This window comes from Acanthochromis polyacanthus, chromosome 19, assembly GCF_021347895.1.
Source record: "Acanthochromis polyacanthus isolate Apoly-LR-REF ecotype Palm Island chromosome 19, KAUST_Apoly_ChrSc, whole genome shotgun sequence".
NCBI classification, from domain to species: Eukaryota; Metazoa; Chordata; class Actinopteri; family Pomacentridae; genus Acanthochromis; species Acanthochromis polyacanthus.
This window is the reverse complement of record NC_067131.1, coordinates 31,347,484-31,370,862: the sequence shown is the minus strand read 5'-3', so window position 1 is coordinate 31,370,862 and position 23,379 is coordinate 31,347,484. Positions and strand designations below refer to the sequence as shown.

At 42.6% G+C, this 23,379-nt stretch overlaps 1 protein-coding gene across 1 annotated transcript in view; it reads right to left on the bottom strand.

Annotated features, from left to right (window-relative positions):
• ankfn1 (ankyrin repeat and fibronectin type III domain containing 1) overlaps positions 1–23,379 on the bottom strand; it is a 123,178-nt gene that overhangs the window by 31,126 nt on the left and 68,673 nt on the right. The window contains exons 8-13 of the mRNA XM_051939134.1: positions 22,067–22,265; positions 12,803–13,013; positions 10,632–10,826; positions 8,381–8,494; positions 3,555–3,652; positions 170–260 (exon numbers count right to left, since the gene is read on the bottom strand). Coding sequence (XP_051795094.1) covers positions 170–260; positions 3,555–3,652; positions 8,381–8,494; positions 10,632–10,826; positions 12,803–13,013; positions 22,067–22,265 — 908 coding nt within the window. The remainder of the gene's footprint in view (positions 1–169; positions 261–3,554; positions 3,653–8,380; positions 8,495–10,631; positions 10,827–12,802; positions 13,014–22,066; positions 22,266–23,379) is intronic.

Below are 23,379 nucleotides of genomic sequence, written 5' to 3'. Positions count from 1 at the left end.
AGACAAACCCTGGATAACCTTCTGCTCTGTGAAGTTATTTATATTCATAGAATCAGGTGGAAACAGATGTGGAGCTGCACAAACAGGTTGAAGTTCAGTTTTATTGGTTCAGACCTGAAGAAGTTCTGGAAGGTTTGAACTGTGAGGTGAAATAAAAGCTGTGACTCACTGGACGGAGCAGCAGATGGAGGCAGCGAGGAGGCGGGAGGACCCCAACCCTTCATGTTGTACGCCGACACTCGAACGTAATAGAGTCGACCCTGGAAGATTAAAAAAAACACTTTTAAAGACATTTAAGGAGGAAAGTCTGCAGAGAAATTCAGCATGGTGCAAAAGGAGCTCCTGACCAAAAGTATGTGGACAGCTGGAGCTCAGAGGACTGCAGCAGGCGTCCACATACTTCTGACAAACCCTTTTTCCTGCTTATTGTTATTAAAGAGTTTTTCAGAAATAAAATTAAACCCATTCGGGCTCATGCAAACGCTAGAACCGATGGAACGTTTACAAATCTTCAGTCTGAAAGAACTTTTCAAAGTTTAAACAGACGTTATTATTTATTTTATTCAGCCAATATTCACAGCGACCTTCAAACAAACAAACGTATATAAAGACTGGAGACAAAAAAAAACATCTTTTAACGTAAAACTGGGAAATTAAATAATTTTCTCTTTGACTTGTTTGATGGTTTTGCCTTTAGTTCCCTGATTCTGTCACATCGATGTTTCTGTTTGAACGATGGATCTGCATGTTTATTAGGATTCCTGTTGATTTCCATCTGTTTGTGGTCGTTTTGTGTCTCCTTGCATTGGTTTATGTCTCTTTGTTGTTGTTTTGTGTCTCTTTGTTGTTGTTTTGTGTCTCTTTGTTGTTGTTTTGTGTCCATTTGTTGTTGTTTTGTGTCTATTTGTTGTTGTTTTGTGTCTCTTTGTTGTTATTTTGTGTCTATTTGTTGTTGTTTTGTGTCTATTTGTTGTTGTTTTGTGTCTCTTTGTTGTTGTTTTGTGTCTCTTTGTTGTTGTTTTGTGTCTCTTTGTTGTTGTTTTGTGTCTATTTGTTGTTGTTTTGTGTCTATTTGTTGTTGTTTTGTGCATCTTTGCTGTTATTTTATGTCTCTTTGTTGTTGTTTTGTGTCTATTTGTTGTTGTTTTGTGCATCTTTGTTGTTGTTTTGTGTCTATTTGTTGTTGTTTTGTGCATCTTTGTTGTTGTTTTGTGTCTATTTGTTGTTGTTTTGTGTCTCTTTGTTGTTGTTTTGTGCATCTTTGTTGTTATTTTGTGTCTATTTGTTGTTGTTTTGTGTCTATTTGTTGTTGTTTTGTGCATCTTTGTTGTTGTTTTGTGTCTATTTGTTGTTGTTTTGTGCATCTTTGTTGTTGTTTTGTGTCTATTTGTTGTTGTTTTGTGTCTCTTTGTTGTTGTTTTGTGTGTATTTGTTGTTTTGTGTCTCTTTGTGGTTGTTTTGTGCATCTTTGTTGTTATTTTGTGTCTCTTTTTGGTCGTTTTGTGTCTGTATTAGTTTTGTGTCTCTTTACAACAGGTTTACATCTCTTTGTCGTTGTTTTGAATATATTTTTGTTAGTTTTGTGTGTTTTGTGGTATTGTCCCTCTCTCCCTCCATTTGTGTGTATCTTGTGGTACTTATTTGTGTCTTTGCGGTTGTGTTGAGCTTCTTTGAGGTCTTCAGACTGATGCTGACCAGCAGTAGGTGCAGGTTTGTTTGTTCTTTGCGTCTCTACTGTGGAGTGTGAATGCTTCCTGGAGCCTCTGACATGATGAATATGCAGATCAGAGCTGGTTCTAGCTAACATCTGGACTGTGGAGGAACATTTCTGAGCTCTCTATTCGCCCACACAGCTCTCTCAGCGTTCAGACGGCAGGTTCAGTCTGACTGTCGGCTGTAAATACAAACAGCAGATGCTGAGTGTTGAAGTGTCAGACGGTGAAGCTCAGAGTGAACATCAGGGAAGAAATGAAGAGTTTATCTGTAAATCTGGTGAAGATTCTTCTTATTGTGTTTATGGCTGCTATAAAAACAAAAGCTGTTAAGAGATGAAGGTGTTCATTTCTGCAGATCCTCAGATAAAAGGTCAGAATTCAAATCCTGGTTTAGGACACATATTCACAGGAAACAGAGAGGATTGTGGGAGTTTAGCCGGTAAAGGAGCACCATGACAAAGACTTCTGTGTTGCTGAATAGCCTTTGGAAGGAGAACGTGTTAAATCAAGCTAATTTAATGCCTTTTTGAGGTGGTTTCGTGTCTCTTTGTGGTTGTTTTGTGCCTCTTTGTGGTTGTTTTGTGTCGTTTTGTGGTTGTTTTGTGTCTTTTTGTGGTGGTTTTGTGTCTCTTTGTGGTTGTTTTGTGTCTCTTTGTGGTTGTTTTGTGTCTTTTTGTGGTGGTTTTCAACCCTTTGTGGTCATTTTGTGTCTCTTTGTGGTTGTTTTGTGTCTTTCTGTGGTTGTTTTGTGTCTTTTTGTGGTTGTTTTCAACCCTTTGTGGTTGTTTTGTGTCTCTGTGGTGGTTTTGTGTCTTTCTGGTTGTTTTATGTGTCTTTGTGGTGGTGTTGTGTCTTTCTGGTTGTTTTGTGTGTCTTTGTGGTTGTTTTGTGTCTTTCTGGTTGTTTTGTGTGTCTTTCTGGTTGTTTTGTGTCTTTCTGGTTGTTTTGTGTGTCTTTCTGGTTGTTTTGTGTCTTTCTGGTTGTTTTGTGTGTCTTTCTAGTTGTTTTGTGTCTTTCTGGTTGTTTTGTGTCTCTTTGTGGTTGTTTTGTGTCTCTGAAGTTGTTTTATCTTTTTGTCGATCTCTATTAGTAATTAATCCTCTTATTTGGACTCCACCTCGCGCTCGTCCCCAGTTTCGTAGGTTTTGTGTGTCTTTAGTGTGTGATTTCTTGTGCCAAGTTATTTGACACCATTTTTAAGGTGATAAATGTGCACGATTACATAAAGCTCTGTTTTCTCGGCTGTTATTGTTCACATTTCCCACATTTGTGTCCCTTGATTGCAGAGATTTGTGAGCTTTTCATGACTTAAATCTTTTGTGGATCTGTCCTTGATCTTGTCTAACCACCTGGTGGATGCAAAGGTAGATTATGTAAGAACTCTGCAGGACTGTTTGACACAAACAGAAATATGAAGGCACAGTTTGATCGCCGTGGAAACATCGGAGGAACTTCACATGCTGCTGACTTACGAGTGAAGACTGGAACGTTTCAGCTTTTACATCACAGCATTTTTCCTGTTTTCTAAAATATCTGTTCTTGTGTTCCAGTCTGAAAACATTCAGATGGAGCTTTGTGTCTTTGTAGAGGGCTGGTGTCTCTTTGTGCTTGTTTTTCATCTCTTTGTGATGGTTTTGTGTCTAAAACGTTTTGTTTTTGGTTTCTGGTCAGACAACATTTAAATATTCTTGCAGATGAAATCAAACTCAATCAGGAGGCGTCTGATTGTCATTGTTCATTCTGCAGCAGACTGTGTGTAGCTGCTGGTGTGATGATGATGATGATGATGATGATGATGATGATGATGATGATGATGATGATGATGATGATGATGGTTACCGTGGTGAGGCTGCTGATGGTACACTTCAGGCTCTGCAGGTTGTCCAACACCAACTCTCCAGCTAACAGCGAGAAGTCCTTCAGACAGCTCCACTCCACTGCACACAGACACACAACAGGTCAGACACACAACAGGTCAGACACACAACAGGTCGGACACACAACAGGTCAAACAGACAACAGGTCAGACACACAACAGGTCAGACACACAACAGGTCGGACACACGACAGGTCAGACACACAACAGGTCAGACACACAACAGGTCAGACACACAACATGTCAGACACACAACAGGTCAGACACACAACAGGTCGGACACACGACAGGTCAGACACACAACAGGTCAGACACACAACAGGTCAGACACACAACAGGTCAGACACACAACATGTCAGACACACAACAGGTCAGACACACAACAGTTCGGACACACAACATGTCAGACACACAACAGGTCAGACACACAACAGGTCAGACACACAACAGGTCAGACACACAACAGGTCGGACACACAACATGTCAGACACACAACAGGTCAGACACACAACATGTCGGACACACAACAGGTCAGACACACAACATGTCAGACACACAACAGGTCAGACACACAACAGGTCAGACACACAACAGGTCGGACACACAACATGTCAGACACACAACAGGTCAGACACACAACAGGTCAGACACACAACATGTCAGACACACAACATGTCAGACACACAACATGTCAGACACACAACAGGTCAGACACACAACATGTCAGACACACAACAGGTCAGACACACAACAGGTCGGACACACAACATGTCGGACACACAACAGGTCAGACACACAACATGTCAGACACACAACAGGTCAGACACACAACAGGTCGGACACACAACAGGTCGGACACACAACATGTCAGACACACAACAGGTCAGACACACAACAGGTCAGACACACAACATGTCAGACACACAACATGTCAGACACACAACAGGTCAGACACACAACATGTCAGACACACAACAGGTCAGACACACAACATGTCAGACACACAACAGGTCGGACACACAACAGGTCGGACACACAACATGTCGGACACACAACAGGTCAGACACACAACATGTCAGACACACAACAGGTCAGACACACAACAGGTCGGACACACAACAGGTCGGACACACAACATGTCAGACACACAACAGGTCAGACACACAACAGGTCAGACACACAACATGTCAGACACACAACATGTCAGACACACAACAGGTCAGACACACAACATGTCAGACACACAACATGTCAGACACACAACATGTCAGACACACAACATGTCAGACACACAACAGGTCGGACACACAACAGGTCAGACACACAACAGGTCGGACACACAACAGGTCAGACACACAACAGGTCAGACACACAACAGGTCAGACACACAACAGGTCGGACACACAACAGGTCGGACACACAACAGGTCAGACACACAACATGTCAGACACACAACATGTCAGACACACAACATGTCAGACACACAACAGGTCAGACACACAACAGGTCGGACACACAACAGGTCAGACACACAACATGTCGGACACACAACAGGTCAGACACACAACATGTCAGACACACAACAGGTCAGACACACAACAGGTCAGACACACAACAGGTCGGACACACAACATGTCAGACACACAACAGGTCAGACACACAACAGGTCAGACACACAACATGTCAGACACACAACATGTCAGACACACAACATGTCAGACACACAACAGGTCAGACACACAACATGTCAGACACACAACATGTCAGACACACAACAGGTCAGACACACAACAGGTCAGACACACAACAGGTCAGACACACAACAGGTCGGACACACAACATGTCAGACACACAACAGGTCAGACACACAACACGTCGGACACACAACATGTCAGACACACAACAGGTCAGACACACAACAGGTCAGACACACAACAGGTCAGACACACAACATGTCGGACACACAACAGGTCAGACACACAACATGTCAGACACACAACAGGTCGGACACACAACAGGTCGGACACACAACATGTCGGACACACAACAGGTCAGACACACAACATGTCAGACACACAACAGGTCAGACACACAACAGGTCAGACACACAACAGGTCGGACACACAACAGGTCAGACACACAACAGGTCAGACACACAACATGTCAGACACACAACATGTCAGACACACAACATGTCAGACACACAACAGGTCAGACACACAACATGTCAGACACACAACATGTCAGACACACAACATGTCAGACACACAACATGTCAGACACACAACAGGTCGGACACACAACAGGTCAGACACACAACAGGTCAGACACACAACAGGTCGGACACACAACAGGTCAGACACACAACAGGTCGGACACACAACAGGTCGGACACACAACAGGTCGGACACACAACAGGTCAGACACACAACAGGTCGGACACACAACAGGTCAGACACACAACATGTCAGACACACAACATGTCAGACACACAACATGTCAGACACACAACATGTCAGACACACAACAGGTCAGACACACAACAGGTCGGACACACAACAGGTCAGACACACAACATGTCAGACACACAACAGGTCGGACACACAACAGGTCGGACACACAACAGGTCAGACACACAACATGTCAGACACACAACAGGTCGGACACACAACAGGTCAGACACACAACAGGTCAGACACACAACAGGTCAGACACACAACATGTCAGACACACAACAGGTCAGACACACAACATGTCAGACACACAACAGGTCGGACACACAACAGGTCAGACACACAACATGTCAGACACACAACAGGTCAGACACACAACAGGTCAGACACACAACAGGTCAGACACACAACATGTCAGACACACAACAGGTCGGACACACAACAGGTCAGACACACAACATGTCAGACACACAACATGTCAGACACACAACAGGTCAGACACACAACATGTCAGACACACAACATGTCAGACACACAACATGTCAGACACACAACAGGTCAGACACACAACAGGTCAGACACACAACATGTCAGACACACAACAGGTCGGACACACAACAGGTCAGACACACAACATGTCAGACACACAACATGTCAGACACACAACAGGTCAGACACACAACAGGTCAGACACACAACATGTCAGACACACAACATGTCAGACACACAACAGGTCAGACACACAACAGGTCAGACACACAACATGTCAGACACACAACAGGTCAGACACACAACAGGTCAGACACACAACAGGTCAGACACACAACATGTCAGACACACAACAGGTCAGACACACAACAGGTCAGACACACAACATGTCAGACACACAACAGGTCAGACACACAACAGGTCAGACACACAACATGTCAGACACACAACAGGTCAGACACACAACAGGTCAGACACACAACAGGTCAGACACACAACAGGTCAGACACACAACAGGTCAGACACACAACATGTCGGACACACAACAGGTCGGACACACAACATGTCGGACACACAACATGTCGGACACACAACAGGTCAGACACACAACAGGTCAGACACACAACAGGTCAGACACACAACAGGTCAGACACACAACATGTCAGACACACAACAGGTCAGACACACAACAGGTCAGACACACAACATGTCAGACACACAACAGGTCAGACACACAACATGTCAGACACACAACAGGTCAGACACACAACAGGTCAGACACACAACAGGTCAGACACACAACAGGTCAGACAGACAAACACACACTCTGTTGATTATAAATCAATAGTTCCTCTCACATATTAAACATTGTTAACCTTCTGTTTGGCCTCTGGCTGTTTTCATTCAGTCTGATGGAACTGATTCTGTTCTCAAAAAACACACAACAGTCTGACTATACAACAACATTCTGACTACACAACAACAGTCTGACTACACAACAACAGTCTGAATACACAACAACAGTCTGACTACACAACAACAGTCTGACTACACAACAACAGTCTGACTACACAACAACAGTCTGAATACACAACAACTGTCTGAATACACAACAACTGTCTGAATACACAACAACAGTCTGACTACACAACAACAGTCTGACTACACAACAACAGTCTGACTACACAACAACAGTCTGACTACACAAGACTGCTGAGAGGAAAACAGAATAATTCAAATCCTCAGTCACCTGCTCTAGAATAAACATGAAAGTATCATAATTGGTGAAATAATTCTGATTCATTCTCTTCATTAAACTGTAATCATTGAGTCTAACATGATGCTAAACACTGGAATAAAACTCCACAGACTGGAGATGTCTCACTATTTACTGCCTGCAGTTCACCGAAACTACATTTCTATTAAGAACGCGTAACTGCAATGTCCCAGAATCTGAACAAATCTTTAATCACTGAGACAGTTTTTGAGTTATTTGGTAAATTCTTGAGTCTGTCTCCTCTCGGTGGAAACACTGCCTGCAGTTCAACCAGGGAATCCAACATGACACAGAATAAACTTGTCCAGGCTGAGGCGTTTAGTGACCACAGGAAACCAGAAAATCTGATGATTTTTGATGTTTCTGACTGATAAATGGCTACATTTTAGAGATTTTTCAAAGCAGTTGTGAGTTTTGGGGCTAAACTTAATTCATCATTTAGGCTGTTTTTGTAGATGTGTTGTGTGTTCGTGGATGATTGTGCTGCCCAGCCTTTGTTAAACAATCCTACTCTAAATACTCCAGCCTGAGGAGTGTGCTTGTGTGAACTACATAAATAAAGTTATTGTACCTCTGTACTTGGTCACCACGGTGGAGTTCAGACACTGAGGCTCCTGGAAGGTGACGGTCAGCGTGGTGCTACTGCTCACGCTCAGACGGACCAGAGACGGGGCCTCCGGGGCACCTGGGCAGGGGCACAAAGAGAGAGAGAGAGAGAGAGAGAGAGAGAGAGAGAGAGGAGTCAACCAAAGAAATATAGACATAAAAACATATATATCACAGCAGTACGTCTTCAATGACCGAGAGACGAGAGAGGGAGGGGCAACCAAGACTCTATGACTCCTCTGAAGGAGAAAGAGACTAGAGAGGGAGGCCACCAAGACTCTATGACTCCTCTGAAGGAGTTCCATCTTCAGACTGTTCATCCAACAACTGTTGTCTGTTCTTCACCAGTCAAAGCTTCATGGAGACAAAGAGAAAGACTCTGATGGAAAAAGCTCCAATTAAATCTGGACTAGAGTTCACTAGAAGACATGTGGAGACTCAGAAGACACTTGGAAGAAGGTTCTTTGGTCTGAGGAGACCAGGATGGAGCTTTATGTCCGTCAGACTACATGACATGTTTGATGGACACCAAACACTGAACATCATCATAAACACACCATCCCTACTGTGAAGCACGGTGTAGGCAGCATCATGATGTGAAGCACGGTGGAGGCAGCATCATGATGTGAAGCACGGTGGAGGCAGCATCATGATGTGAAGCACGGTGGAGGCAGCATCATGATGTGAAGCACGGTGTAGGCAGCATCATGATGAAGCATGGTGGAGGCAGCATCATGATGTGAAGCACGGTGGAGGCAGCATCATGATGTGAAGCACGGTGGAGGCAGCATCATGATGAAGCATGGTGGAGGCAGCATCATGATGTGAAGCACGGTGGAGGCAGCATCATGATGAAGCATGGTGGAGGCAGCATCATGATGAAGCATGGTGGTGGCAGCATCATGACGAAGCATGGTGGTGGCAGCATCATGATGTGAAGCACGGTGGTGGCAGCATCATGATGTGAAGCATGGTGGAGACAGTATCATGATGTGAAGCACGGTGGTGGCAGCATCATGATGAAGCACGGTGAAGGCAGCATCATGATGAAGCATGGTGGTGGCAGCATCATGACGAAGCATGGTGGAGGCAGCATCATGATGTGAAGCACGGTGGAGACAGCATCATGATGTGAAGCACGGTGGAGACAGTATCATGATGTGAAGCACGGTGGAGGCAGCATCATGATGTGAAGCACGGTGGAGGCAGCATCATGATGTGAAGCACGGTGGAGACAGTATCATGATGTGAAGCATGGTGGAGACAGTATCATGATGTGAAGCATGGTGGAGGCAGCATCATGATGTGAAGCATGGTGGAGGCAGCATCATGATGTGAAGCACGGTGAAGGCAGCATCATGATGAAGCATGGTGGTGGCAGCATCATGACGAAGCATGGTGGAGGCAGCATCATGATGTGAAGCACGGTGGAGACAGCATCATGATGTGACGCATGGTGGAGGCAGCATCATGATGTGAAGCACGGTGGAGGCAGCATCATGATGTGAAGCACGGTGGAGGCAGCATCATGATGTGAAGCACGGTGGAGGCAGCATCATGATGTGAAGCATGGTGGAGGCAGCATCATGATGTGAAGCATGGTGGAGGCAGCATCATGACGAAGCATGGTGGAGGCAGCATCATGATGTGAAGCATCATGCGTCATCAGAGTTCTGCCTGCAGCTTAAACACACCAGAGACCAACAATCACTGATGTGGTTCCAGGAGACAATCCTGACACACGACACCAACACACTATACGAACATACAACAGCACTGCAAACACAACACGGCTTCCTCTGCAGTCGCTTTGTGTGTTTTTCATAATTTTTTGTCTCTTTGTGGTCGGTTTGTTCATCCTTTTGCGTCTCTTTGTGCTGTTTTGTGTCTGAAGTCATTTGCCTCTGTTGTTCTTTTATCTTTGTACTCATTTTGTGTCTTTTTGTGTCCAGTGTCTTCATCATGTTGTGTATTTGTAGTCATCTTGTGAGTCTTTGTCGTAACATTGTCTGTGTTTGTGTCTCTACAGCCGTTTTGTGTCCCTTATTGTGTTGTTTTTGTTGTCATTTTGTGATTTTTCGGACAGTTTGTGAACATGTGTTCAATGTGAATCATTGTTTTCTTGTATGTTCCTGGTGTTCTCTTGTGTGTTTCTGTATGTTCCTGTTGTGTTTCTTGTGTGTTCCTGTTGTGTTCTTGTGTTCTCCTGGACATACGTGCGTGCTGGAAGCCCGTCTTCATGCGTTTGTACAGTTTGCTCCTCCACTCCCAGGCCCTCAGCTGCTTGTCTTTATGACAGGCCTCCAGAGAAAGTCCGTCTCTCTGAGCCTGAGCCGCCAGATCTGCAGCCCGACGTTCCGCCTCCAGAACCAGAGAGCTCAGGTGGGCCTCACGACTCTCCACGCTCACAACTGGAACACAGAGCACACACTTAGAACCATTTATAAACAAAACACACACTTAGAACATTTAGAACCATAAACACATGTAGAACCATTGATAAACACAAAACAAACACTTAGAACCATTTATAGACACAATAACACAGCGACAACTCTGCACTGCAGCCAGTTTTAAAAAAGCAGAATTTATTTCCCAAAATTGAACACAAACAAACAACCTGGAATCAACTCATCCAATATCTTTTCAAGCTGTTTTATTTTTTCATTTTTCCTGTTCCGTGTTTTGTCTTTGTTGTCTTCAGTCTAGTTTATGTTATTTTGCGTTGTTTTTCCTGTTGTGTCTCTTGTTTTACTTGTGCCGTTCTCATCATGTTTTCTTTTTTTTGTCATTTTGAATATTTTTTTTCTTTTGTGTCTCATTTTTGCTGTTTTTTTGTCTCGTTTTTGTCAAGCCGTTAGCAGCTCAGCAGCATTTAAAGCTGATCCAGTCACAGAAACACAAACCGAGTGTTAGAGCAGTGAGTGTGACCAAATAAACGACTGAATGGTGTTGTTTAGGAAGAGAAAAGAGTCGACCTTCAGCTGAAAGCAGCTCAGTGATTGGCTGTCAGGCCGAGGTCCCAGCTGGAAGAGGTGAGAAGGTTCATTCAGAGGAGGAACATTCAGTTCCATCATCATCAGGAGGTACATCAGACCTTCAGAGCCGTCCAGGCTTTATGTCCAACAGGAAGATAAATGAGGGAGTCGTCTGCGTAGAGGCGGAGCTAGACCATGCTTTAGAAAACGATTCTGTCCGGTTTCATTTCAGCCATTTAAGAGAAATAAACAGCAAACAACAGCAGGACACAGTTCTGAGATTTACACCAGAAAACCATAGAATCTACTCAGGGATTAGTAGTAGTGATTTTATGTCTCTGTGGGCTATTTTTGTGTTGATATCTAGTCATTTTAAGGCTGTTCATGTCCTCTTTCTTTATTTTTGTGGTAATTTTGCGTGTTTCTGTGGTAATTTTCTCTCTTTTGATACTAATTTTGTGTTATTTTCCGGTCATTAAGTGTCTTTTTAGGGTTATTTTCTGCCTTTCTGTGGTCATTTTGCGTCTCTTTGTGGTGATTTGTATTAGTTTGTGGTCATTTTGTGTCACTTTTTGGTTCATGTCCTTTTACTTTATTTTTGTGATCATTTTGTCTATTTATGTTAATATTGTATAATTTTGTTGTCATTAAGTGTCTTTTTGCGGTTATTTTCCATCTCTTTGTGGTCATTTCGGCTTTTTGCTAATTCTGTGGTTGTTAAGGGTCTTTTGGGCGTTATTTTTTGCCTTTCTGGGATCATTTTGTGTCTCTTTGGAGTAATTTTCTGACTCCTTGTTTGTGTTTTTTGTGGTCATTTTGTGAGACTTTCTGGTCATTATGAGTTTATTCATGTCCTTTGTCTTGATTTTCGTGGTCATTTTCTCTCTTTCTATGCATCATTTTGCGGTCGTTAAGTGTGTCTTTTGGCTAATTGTCGGTCTTCCTGTGGGCATTTCATGTCTATGTTTGTGTTCTTTTCAGACTCATGGTAATTTTCTCTCTTTGTGGTCATTTTGTGTCTTTTGTGGTCATTTTGTGTATTTTGTGGTCATTCTGTGCCTGAGGACCAGAGGGTTAATAAAACAAAGGTATTTCTAATCTGAATAATCGATGAATTGATAGAATAATCGATTTCTGAAACAATTCACACCTGTAGTCCTAATTAGATGTTCAGTCTACAAAGAAAAGCTGAATTTCTGACTGTGAAAGCTGTAAATGTTTGGATTTTCTGCTTATAAATGATCAAACTAGAGCGTTTCTACAGACTCAGAGCTCAAGTTCATTTTTCTATATTTCGTAGTTTTAAATTAACTCTGATTTGTCCAATTCTGCTGTTTCAGGCCTGATGAACCACCATGGGCTGGGTCTATTCCCTGTAGGCGTGGGTGTGGTCTAACGCCTGTACTCACAGTGAGGACTCTCCTTGCCGCCGGCCTTCAGCAGCAGCTTGGCGATGGGCGTGTTGTTGGTCATGATGGCGATGTCGAGTGGCGTCAGGCCCTGGCTGTTGGGAGTGTTCAGGTCCAACTCCTCGGCCGAAAACTGGTAGAGGAGAATCTGAACGGCGTCCAGGTCCTGCTGCTCCACCGCCTCGAAGATGCAGTCGCTGCCCTGCATCGTCTGGAAGCAGAACCAGAGAAATTTACTGATTCCATGAAAACACCTCGAGTACAGGAAGTCAGCTGTTGTCTAGGTGTGGAGTTCTTTAATGCAGCTTTCATCTCTGACGTGTTTGATGAAATACATGGGAACAATCAAGAAACATCAATCTGGAGGATCCTCAACAAAACCAAGAAGAAGCAAAACTTCGGCTGTCACCTATGGATCTTTAAGTTGTGGTTCAAAGATCCATTCAAAAGCGAGAAAGGCCAGGTATGATAAACAAAACAGAAACGTCACCGGTAGATAAAACAGACAGAACTTCAGAAAGACAACAATGAACAGGAGGATCAACTTTAGACAGAATAAATCCAGCAACAACAGAAAGACACAAAAACTGGAGCTAAACTGGATGAAACGGACGTTAAAAAAGGAGGGAAAACACTCAAACGGTGTCTGTAGATACACTGATGGCTCTGGAGATGGTTAGGGACTGAATTTATCATGGTTTTAGAACTGGTTATCGTCTGGATTTTTAGCAGTTTTTGGACTGGTTTAAAACTGGATTTTGTCTGGTTTGGAACTAGGTTTAGACTGGTTCTGGAGCTGGTTCTGGAGCTGTTTGTAGCCAGGGTTTTTACTGGATTTAGAGTATAGCTAGACTGACTTTGAACTAGTTTTGGAACTGTTTTTTGTCTGGATTTTTAACTGGTTTTAGATCGGTTTTAAACTAGATTTTGTCTGGTTTTGGAACTGGGTTTATACTGGTTCTGCAGCTGGTTTGGACTGATTTTGGACTTGACTTTGGAGCTGGTGTGAGATTGGCTTTAAACTTGTTTTCAAGCTGATTCTGAACTGGCTTCAGATAGGATTTAGACTGGGTTTGGATTTGACTTTGGACTGGTTTTAGACAGGATTTGAAGAACTGGATTTGGAGCTGATTTAAACTGGTTTTGAAATGGTTTGGGAGCTGCAGCTGGGACTGGATTTGGGGGTGATTTTGGACTTGACTTGGTTTTGGTTTCAGACAGGACTTTAAATGGTTTCAGACTTCCTTTTGGATTGACTTTAGAGTGGGTTTGGAGGTAGTTTTGAACTGGATTTGGAGCTGATGTTGGAGCTGGTTTTAGGCTAGATTTTGGAGGCATTTCTGAACTGGTTTCATACTGGATTTGGAGCTGATTTAAACTGGTTTTGAAATGGTTTTGGAGCTGGACCTGGGACTGGATTTGGGGGTGATTTTGTACTTGACTCGGCTCTGGTTTCAGACAGAATTTTAAACGGTGTACAGAACCAAATGTTGCAAGATCATTTTCAATTTCCTTATCTAGTTCAGTGTTAGTCAATCCAGCAATAAAAACTGAATCTGGAACTTTTATGGACTCTTGCATCACTATTTCCATGATTTCACAATTTTTCACTCAATACTGTATACCCAGGAATATATGTTCATGAACCTTCAAACAGCTCCTGGCTAGCTCGCCATGTTTTATGTCGCACTTGTAATGGTGTGCTAAGGGCTAGGCTATGGGAAGGTTCTGCTCTGGGAGCTGTGTGAAAATTAATGAACACAAGACTCAAACTAGATTACCGGTAATGTATTAAAAAATGAATCAACAAAAAAATACTTGAATACATCAAGTCAAAACAATGATCAAAATAATAAACCAAACACTAACAGAAAATCAGATTAAGAATAAATCAAACATTCACCCATAATTCAGTAGCTTCACATTTGACAATCAAAAGCAACAGTGCTAGGTTCAGTTTGGCAGTAAATACAGGTGAGCATGGTTCCACTGTTGCCAGCCGTGTTAATCAAAACAGCTCATTCGAAACAAGTCCATAAACGAGACAAAACAAATCCAACCAAGGTGAATCATAAATAAGTCCAAGCAAGTCCTACCACACCAGTGGGGAAGGGATGAGGCTGTGAGGCCTGCCAACAGTGGGTGGGTGAAGGGGTTACACTTCATTTTGGATTGACTTTAGACTGGGTTTGGAGATGGTTTGAACTGGTTTTAAATTGGTTTTAAACTGGTGTCACAGCTGGTTTTAGTCTGGTTTCTGACTGTAGTTTTGGTCTTGTCTTTGTTCTAGTTTTAGACAGGATTTTAAATGTTTTCATTTTGGACTGATTGTAAACTGATTTTAAATTGGTTTTAAACTGGTGTCACAGTAGGTTTTGTCTGGTTTCTGACTGGTTTTGGACCAGATGTGGGGTTCAGACCGTCTCTTGTAGGACTGCTGGTTGTTCTAGTAGCTGAAGATGTTTCTCTGACTCTGGCTGGACGTCTGCACTGGTTGTTCTGCTGCTGGATGAGTTCGGGTCAATCAGAAACCTCCTGATGGTGACGGAGGAGAATCTGAACATCTAAACCTCCAGCAGAGTTCTGTTCAGGTGGATTATTGTAGTTTTATCTCCTGATTTCATGACCGGAGACAAATGTTTCCCCTCAGGCTGAGATGAGCTTCAACGTGAACACAGGAGGTAAACCACTTTAAAATCCGTCTTCTGAAGAAACAATGCGAGGAAGATCTCCTGGTAACCATGGCAACAGGCTGCAGGATTTTCTCTGATCGATCAGAAAATGACAACAGGACAAACTAACGTGTGTCTTTTTGTTTTATCAGTAAATGATCCGGCAGGCAGAATGTCAGGTAGAAGATTCAGGAATCAGGAATGAAATAGCTGAGGAGGTTCTAAAAGAGAAAAGATGCTTTATTTAGTTTGATTTTTAGAAATCTGTGTGTTTAATGAGCTGAAATAATCAAGGATTGTTCAACCTGTCAGTGGATGAAGCTGGAACTGGAGAATGAATGTTTCTGCTTCGAGATCTGTTCACAGAATCCAGAATTCAGTACACGAGAAGCTGGTTCTGGATTTGATTTGGACTGGTTCTGGATTTGATTTGGACTGGTTCTAGATTTGATTTGGACTGGTATTTGGCTGGTTTTTGACAGTTGTTTTGACTGGATTCAAAGCTGGTTTTGGAGCTGGTTTCAGACTGGTTTTACACTAGTTTTGGAGACGGTTTGGAATTGAATTTGAACTCGTTTTGGAGCATAGTTTTGGAACTGGTTTTGTCTGGATTTTTAGCTGGTTTAGGACTGGTTTTGTTTTACTGGTTTCAAAATGGTTTTAGACTGGTTTTGGAATTGGTTCTCTAGCTAGGTTCAGACTGGATTTAGACCAGATTAAGACTGGTTTTGGGCTGATTTTGGAGTTGGCTCTGGAGCAAGTCTTGGACTGAATTTGAACTAGTTTTGGAGCTACTTTTGGAATTAGTTTTTGTCTGGATTTTTTTGACTTTGGACTGGTTTTAAAATAGATTTAGATTGGTTGTGGAGCTGGTTTTAGACTGGTTCCAGAGATGGTTTAGGACTGGTTTCAGACTAGTTCTGAAACTGGTTTGGGAAGGGGCTTGGAGCTGTTTTTTGGACTGGATTTGGAGCTCATTCAGAACCTGATTTTATGTGAAATTTGGACAGTTATTTTTATTGGTTTCAAAATTGTTTTAGACTGGTTTTGAAGGTGGTTCTGGAGCTGGTTTTGGAACCATTTTTGTTTGCATCACTAGCTAGTTTTAGACAAGGTTCGGAGCTGTTTTTGGACTGGATCAGTATTAGACTGGTTTCGGAGCTCATTCAGGAGCTGGTTTTAGATGAGATGTGGACAAGTTTTTCACTGGTTTTACACGGGTTTTTGGGCTTGTTTGGAGTTTGTTCTGGACCTGGCTTTGGACTGAATTTGAACTGGGTTTGGAACCAGTTCTGGAACTGCCTTTTGTCTGGATTTGTAGCTGTTTTAGATCGGATTTGGACCAGTTTTAGACTGGTTTTGAAACTGGTTTAAGAAAGAGCTTTGAGCTGTTTTTTGAAAGAGGATTTGGATTCTAGAATAGATTTGAACTGATTTTTCACTGGTTCTGCAGCTGGTTTAGACTGGATTTAGACTGGTGTTGGAGCGAATTTGAACTAGTTTAGAAACTGGTTTGGGAAAGGGCTTGGAGCTGTTTTTTGGACTGGATTTGGACCTGTGCTAGACTGCTTTTGGAGCTCAATCAGGAGCTGATTTTAGATTAGATTTGGACAATGTTTTCACTGGTTATAAATTGGGTCTGTTTTGGAACTAGTTTTGGTCTAGGTTGGGCTGAATTTAGACTGGATTTCAAATGGTTTCAGACTGGATTCTAACTTGTGTTCTGGACTAAATGTGTTCCACCTGCTGCCGGTTTCTGGATGTTTTTATCATCGTTCTGCTGCAGGTTTCTGGATGTTTTTACTTGTTCTGCTGCAGGACGAATAATCTGAACATTTAAAGGTTGTAATATTTAAGCTGCACATCGATCTGCTGCTGTTTGTTTTCTCCTCATTGCTTCCTTTCATCTGAAAATGTCAGCAGACTGCAGAGTCCTGGAGGCTTTCAACACACACACACACACACACACACACACACACACACACACACACACACACACACACACACACACACACACACTATATTTTTCTATCATTGTGGGGACTTACCATTGACTCCCATTCATATCTAACCCCTAACCCTAACCCTAACCCTAACCCAGACCAAAACAATGGCTAACCCTAAAGAAACGTTTTTGCACTTTTGCTTTTTTCAGTAACAACAACATGGCCAAGAAAACACTGTTTAAACTTGTGGGGACCAAAATGAGGTCCCCACAAGAGACATAGTTTTCGATTTTCCTACAGTTGTGGGGACATTTGGTCCCCACAATGTAGCAAATGCTAAAACACACACACACACACACACACACACACACACACACACACACACACACACACACACACACACACACACACACACTATATAACACTCACACTCTCTGACCTGCAACTCTCGTCACAGCAACCAAATGTTTCTCAGATCAGAAGGACGACGTGATGAAAAAGATTCACAGAAACAAGAAAAACGTCTCGTTCCAACAGATTCTCTATGAATGAAAGAAATTCAGACGGTTTCCAAGGCAGAAAAAGGCAGAAAATCACCAAAAAAGGACAAAAAAGAACAAAAAGAGGCAAAATATGACCAGAAAGAGGCAGAATGTAACCTAAACAAATTAAAATATGTTCACAAAAGGCAAAGAATTACCAAACAAAACACTAAAAAAAAACACAAAAAGGAAGTTAAATATGACCCAAAAGAGGCAAAATATGACCAAAACAAGTAAAAAGGTGGCCAACAAAGACAAAAAAAACCCTCAAAATATTGACAAATTATAAAAACAGGAAGTCTGGCACAAACAAGAAAAAAGGCAACCAAAATAGGCAAAAAAATTACCATAAAAAGATTTTAAAGAAGCCAAAAAGAGCCAAACTGTCACCCAAAAACTCATATGATTATCAAAACATTACCAAAAAAAATCACAAAAAAAGAGGTGCAAGACGACCAAAAACAGGCAAAATATGACCAACACCAGTAAAAATGTGGCCAACAAAGAAAAAGGATTACCAAAAAGAGAAAAAAAAAACCGATAAAATGCAGGCAAACAAATATCAAGTGACAAAATCTTACCAAAACAAGTAAAAAGATGACCAAAATAGGAAAAAAATTTAAATTTAAAAAAGCAACTGTTACCAAGACAACTAAATGATCATGAAAACATTAGCAGACGCACAAAAAAGCAGTAAAACATGGTCAAAAACAGGCAAAATATGACCAAAACTATTAAAAAGGAAAAAAAAACCATAAAGAGACAAATACAACCAAAATGTGAGAAGAAAACAAGTGAAGGACAAAAAGAGACAGAATGTGAAGAACAAAGAGGAGGACCAGAACCAGAACCAGAACCTCCAGAACCAGAAGAGTCTGACATGAAGCAGCCGCTAGAATCAAAGGCAGCAGATTGAATCAAAGACGTTAACAGAATCACAGCAGCAGCCAATCAGATCTGCATTGATCTGTAGACCAGGACTGAAGGAAGAAAACAGATTATTTCAACCTTCTGAGCCACAAAAACCAACCAGGAGGACGGAAAGTCACTTTTAGGTAGGGGTGCACGATTATGGCCAAAATGATAATCACCATTATTTTGATCAATATTGTAATAACGATAATTAATCACGGTTCTTCATCATGGTAGGTAAAATATCTGTATTTTTATTGCATCACTTTTAAGCAAACATTGTATGAAGTGTTTTCAGTGCAAAATGAAACTTTTAAACAAAACTTTTTTTTGGAAACTTTAAATTAATATTTCCCTCTATTTTCCCCCGACATTTTTCATACAGTGTAGATAACGCCACTTTGGAGAAATAATTGCGCGAGGGGATCACATATTTATTGTCCAGTGTTTTGACTATTTTTCTGAAGCCCTCGTTGCTTGCTGTATTTATTGGACACGTCTTTGGCCAAATAAAACGATATTGCGTCCGTTATCTCTGTGTGTCTTTGGGAGGTAGCTGGATACGGTGTTGCCCGATGCAGGGTCGCTGTAAGGGTTGTCTGGGTTGCCGCTGGACACGGACGGGGATTTTGTGATTCAACGTTAGCTTTAGCCTTCATGCATTCCTCGTATTTGTGTTTGTGATGTTTTTTCAGATGGTTAAACAGATTAGTTGTGTTACTGTGTGGGGCAGACACAACTCTGCTACACTCTTTACATATGACTTGTTCTTGTGTAACGTCACTTGCCCTGAATCCGAAACAAGTCCAGACGACGGATGCTGATCCGTTTGGAGGCACCAGCTCCTCACCATGATGCTCCTCATCTCCAAATGCTGCTGTACTTTCTTCTCTCGACATGACTCGCTCTCATCAGCCCAGTCCACTGAGTGATTTGAGGCTGCCGCTGCAGGGTGCGCTCGCTTGTTAACCACGCCCGACGGGTACATCGGCGAGGTTAATTCATTCGGTGCGGTATCTGGCTGGGTAAGTATGTATGTATGTATGTATGTATGTATGTGTGTATGTATGTATGTATGTATGTATGTATGTATGTATGTATGTATGTATGTATGTATGTATGTATGTGTGTGTGTATGTCCGGTCCAATATCTCTGCAAGTGCTGAAGTCAGGATAATCAAACTTGGCACTGAAGATCAGTCTAAGGTCCCCTGCTCACTTGTGGAGTTACAGGTCAGCAGATCAAGTAGGGAGGGATATACGTACGATGATCGAAATTGATACATATTGCATCAGTTGTATAGGGAGGACAGGGTTTTCGCCAGCAGAGGGCGTGGTTCTGCCCTCTACTGATGGCTCATCTAGTTATTTAGGCAGCTTAATGAAGCCTTAACCATGTGTTCGCCTCCTGGTGGTCAGCTGACTACTGGTTGACAAGGCGCTTGATAAGATATGCACCAGAGCCTGCATTTTAAATGTAAATATCTCCAACGATCAGGTTAATTTAATTGTGGCAGCCAAAATCGTGATCGCGATCAAAATTCGATTAATTATGCAGCCCTACTTTTAGTTACAATAAAACACCCATTTATCAGCCAGAAACCATAAAAACAGAAATAATCAACAGATACTCAGCTTTCCAACAGTCCTTAAAAGCATCAGCAGCAACCTAAAACCTACTAAATCTGAGTTCAAAATCTAAATATTTCAGCAAAATCTTTTTATTCGACATGTCTCATTTAGAAAACAGCAAAAAATAAACTTTTAGCAGCAGATTCTGTCAAAAAAAGTCATCTTCCCAGCATCTTTATCACCTCATATAGCCTCATGTAATCATTTTCCGTTCTTCGCTGTCAGGACCATTCATCCACTGTGGTCGTCTGATGGACTCTTAAAACTCGTTCAGATTCACCCTCACGACTCAAATCTAGATTAAATAAAACATTTCAAGATATTTTCAGGTCCTTTCAAGTAAGTTTGGACTGTTTTGGGTTATTTTGAACAATTCTGGACTTCTTTTGGAATTTTTTTTTGTTATTTTAGACCAATTTTAAGTCAATTTGGAAAATTTACTAATAGTTCCAAACTATTTCAGACTGAAAACCAACTGGATGAATAAATAAAGTCAGCATGGCTCAGAAACAGAGAACAGAGGAGCAGGTTGTTGAAGATCCATCCAGCATGGTGAAACATCTTCTACTAGGACTGCAACTAACGACGCGTCGACTAATCGTCTGAGCACGATGCGTCATCAAAAGCAGAAGTGAGTTATGTATGCATGATGCATCGCCGATGTCCGCGTTTACGATAGATCGTGGACGTCCGCGCTGCATCGTTCATACATAATACATGCACGATGCAGCGCCGATGTCCGTCCATGTTCTGCGCTCTGGTCGGACAGTGATTTCTGGTGCATTGTGCGCTCACTTCCGCTTTTGATGACGTGTCGTGCTCAGACCATTAGTCGACGCCTCGTTAGTTGCAGCTCTACTTTCTACTGATGATGTACTGATGAGTAGAGAGGAAAAGACTGGAGACAGAAAACATCTAGAGGATGAGGAGACAACAAAGACACACAAAACGAGACCGAAAATGACAACAGCGAGATTGAAAATGACAAAGACAAGACACAAAATGACAAAACAAGACATAAAATGATAAAAATGAGACACAAAACGACAAAAAAACAAGACCGAAAACAACAAAAACAAAACGCAAAATGACAAGACAAAACATAAAATGAGAAGAATGAGATGCAAAACAACAAAACAAGACAAAAACTGACAAAGACGAGACAAAAAACGACGAAAATGAGACACAAAATCACAAAAATGAGACAAAAAACAACAAAAACGACAATAAATGAAAAAAGGACAAGAAACGGTGACTACAAGTCACTCTGAGAGGAGCAGATAGAAAAACATCTACAGGATGAGGAGATGGAAGGAGCTTCAAGAGAAACCAGCTGGAGGGTCTGGAAGACTTTTCTAGAAACATCTGAAACCAACCACGTGGTTTCTCCTGAAGCTCGTACGACTACCAGGACCTGGATGACAGAGAACCTCCACAGAAGTCTGAGGAGATCACATACTCAATGTCCAAAATGATAAAAATGTCAGTAAAATAAAATCCTTGTTACATGAGAACCCGTAGAACCTTCAGAACTAAACATCTGCTCTCCACCAAACTCACCGAGGCTTTCCGCAGTCGGTCCGTCTTGCCGAAGAAGTAGGCATCCTCGAAGGACGAGGTGCTTCCTCTCAGCTTCTCAGACAGGTTCCTGTAGAGGCGTTTGGCGGCGCTGGGAGACGCCGGACCTCCAGGAAGCTTCCTGCTCTGGGACAGCTGAAGGTTCTGCATCTGCTGGGTCAGGACCACCGGGAGGCGTCTGCTGGAGGAGGAGGAACAGGTTAGGGTTCTGATCTGAACATGTGGAGCTCCATGAAGGATGGAGGAGGAGGTTAGGGTTCTGATCTGAACGTCTGGAGCTCCATGAAGGATGGAGGAGGTTAGGGTTCTGATCTGTACATCTGGAGCTCCATGAAGGATGGAGGAGGTTAGGGTTCTGATCTGAACATGTGGAGCTCCATGAAGGATGGAGGAGGTTAGGGTTCTGATCTGAACATGTGGAGCTCCATGAAGGATGGAGGAGGAGGTTAGGGTTCTGATCTGAACGTCTGGAGCTCCATGAAGGATGGAGGAGGTTAGGGTTCTGATCTGTACATCTGGAGCTCCATGAAGGATGGAGGAGGTTAGGGTTCTGATCTGAACATCTGGAGCTCCATGAAGGACAGAGGAGGAGGTTAGGGTTCTGATCTGAACATGTGGAGCTCCATGAAGGACAGAGGAGGAGGTTAGGGTTCTGATCTGAACGTCTGGAGCTCCATGAAGGATGGAGGAGGAGGTTAGGGTTCTGATCTGAACATCTGGAGCTCCATGAAGGATGGAGGAGGTTAGGGTTCTGATCTGAACATGTGGAGCTCCATGAAGGACAGAGGAGGAGGTTAGGGTTCTGATCTGAACATCTGGAGCTCCATGAAGGACAGAGGAGGAGGTTAGGGTTCTGATCTGAACATCTGGAGCTCCATGAAGGATGGAGGAGGTTAGGGTTCTGATCTGTACATCTGGAGCTCCATGAAGGATGGAGGAGGTTAGGGTTCTGATCTGTACATCTGGAGCTCCATGAAGGACAGAGGAGGAGGTTAGGGTTCTGATCTGAACATCTGGAGCTCCATGAAGGACAGAGGAGGAGGTTAGGGTTCTGATCTGTACATCTGGAGCTCCATGAAGGATGGAGGAGGTTAGGGTTCTGATCTGTACATCTGGAGCTCCATGAAGGATGGAGGAGGTTAGGGTCAGAGCTTCATGAAGGAGGAAGATAGGGTTAGGGTTCTGATCCTTGTTTCACTTTGAGTCGTTCTTCAGCCAAACTTTAACTGGTTCCAGCTTCACTAACAGAACATAAAACTATAAAACCGAATCTGACAGCAAACTCCAAACATCCA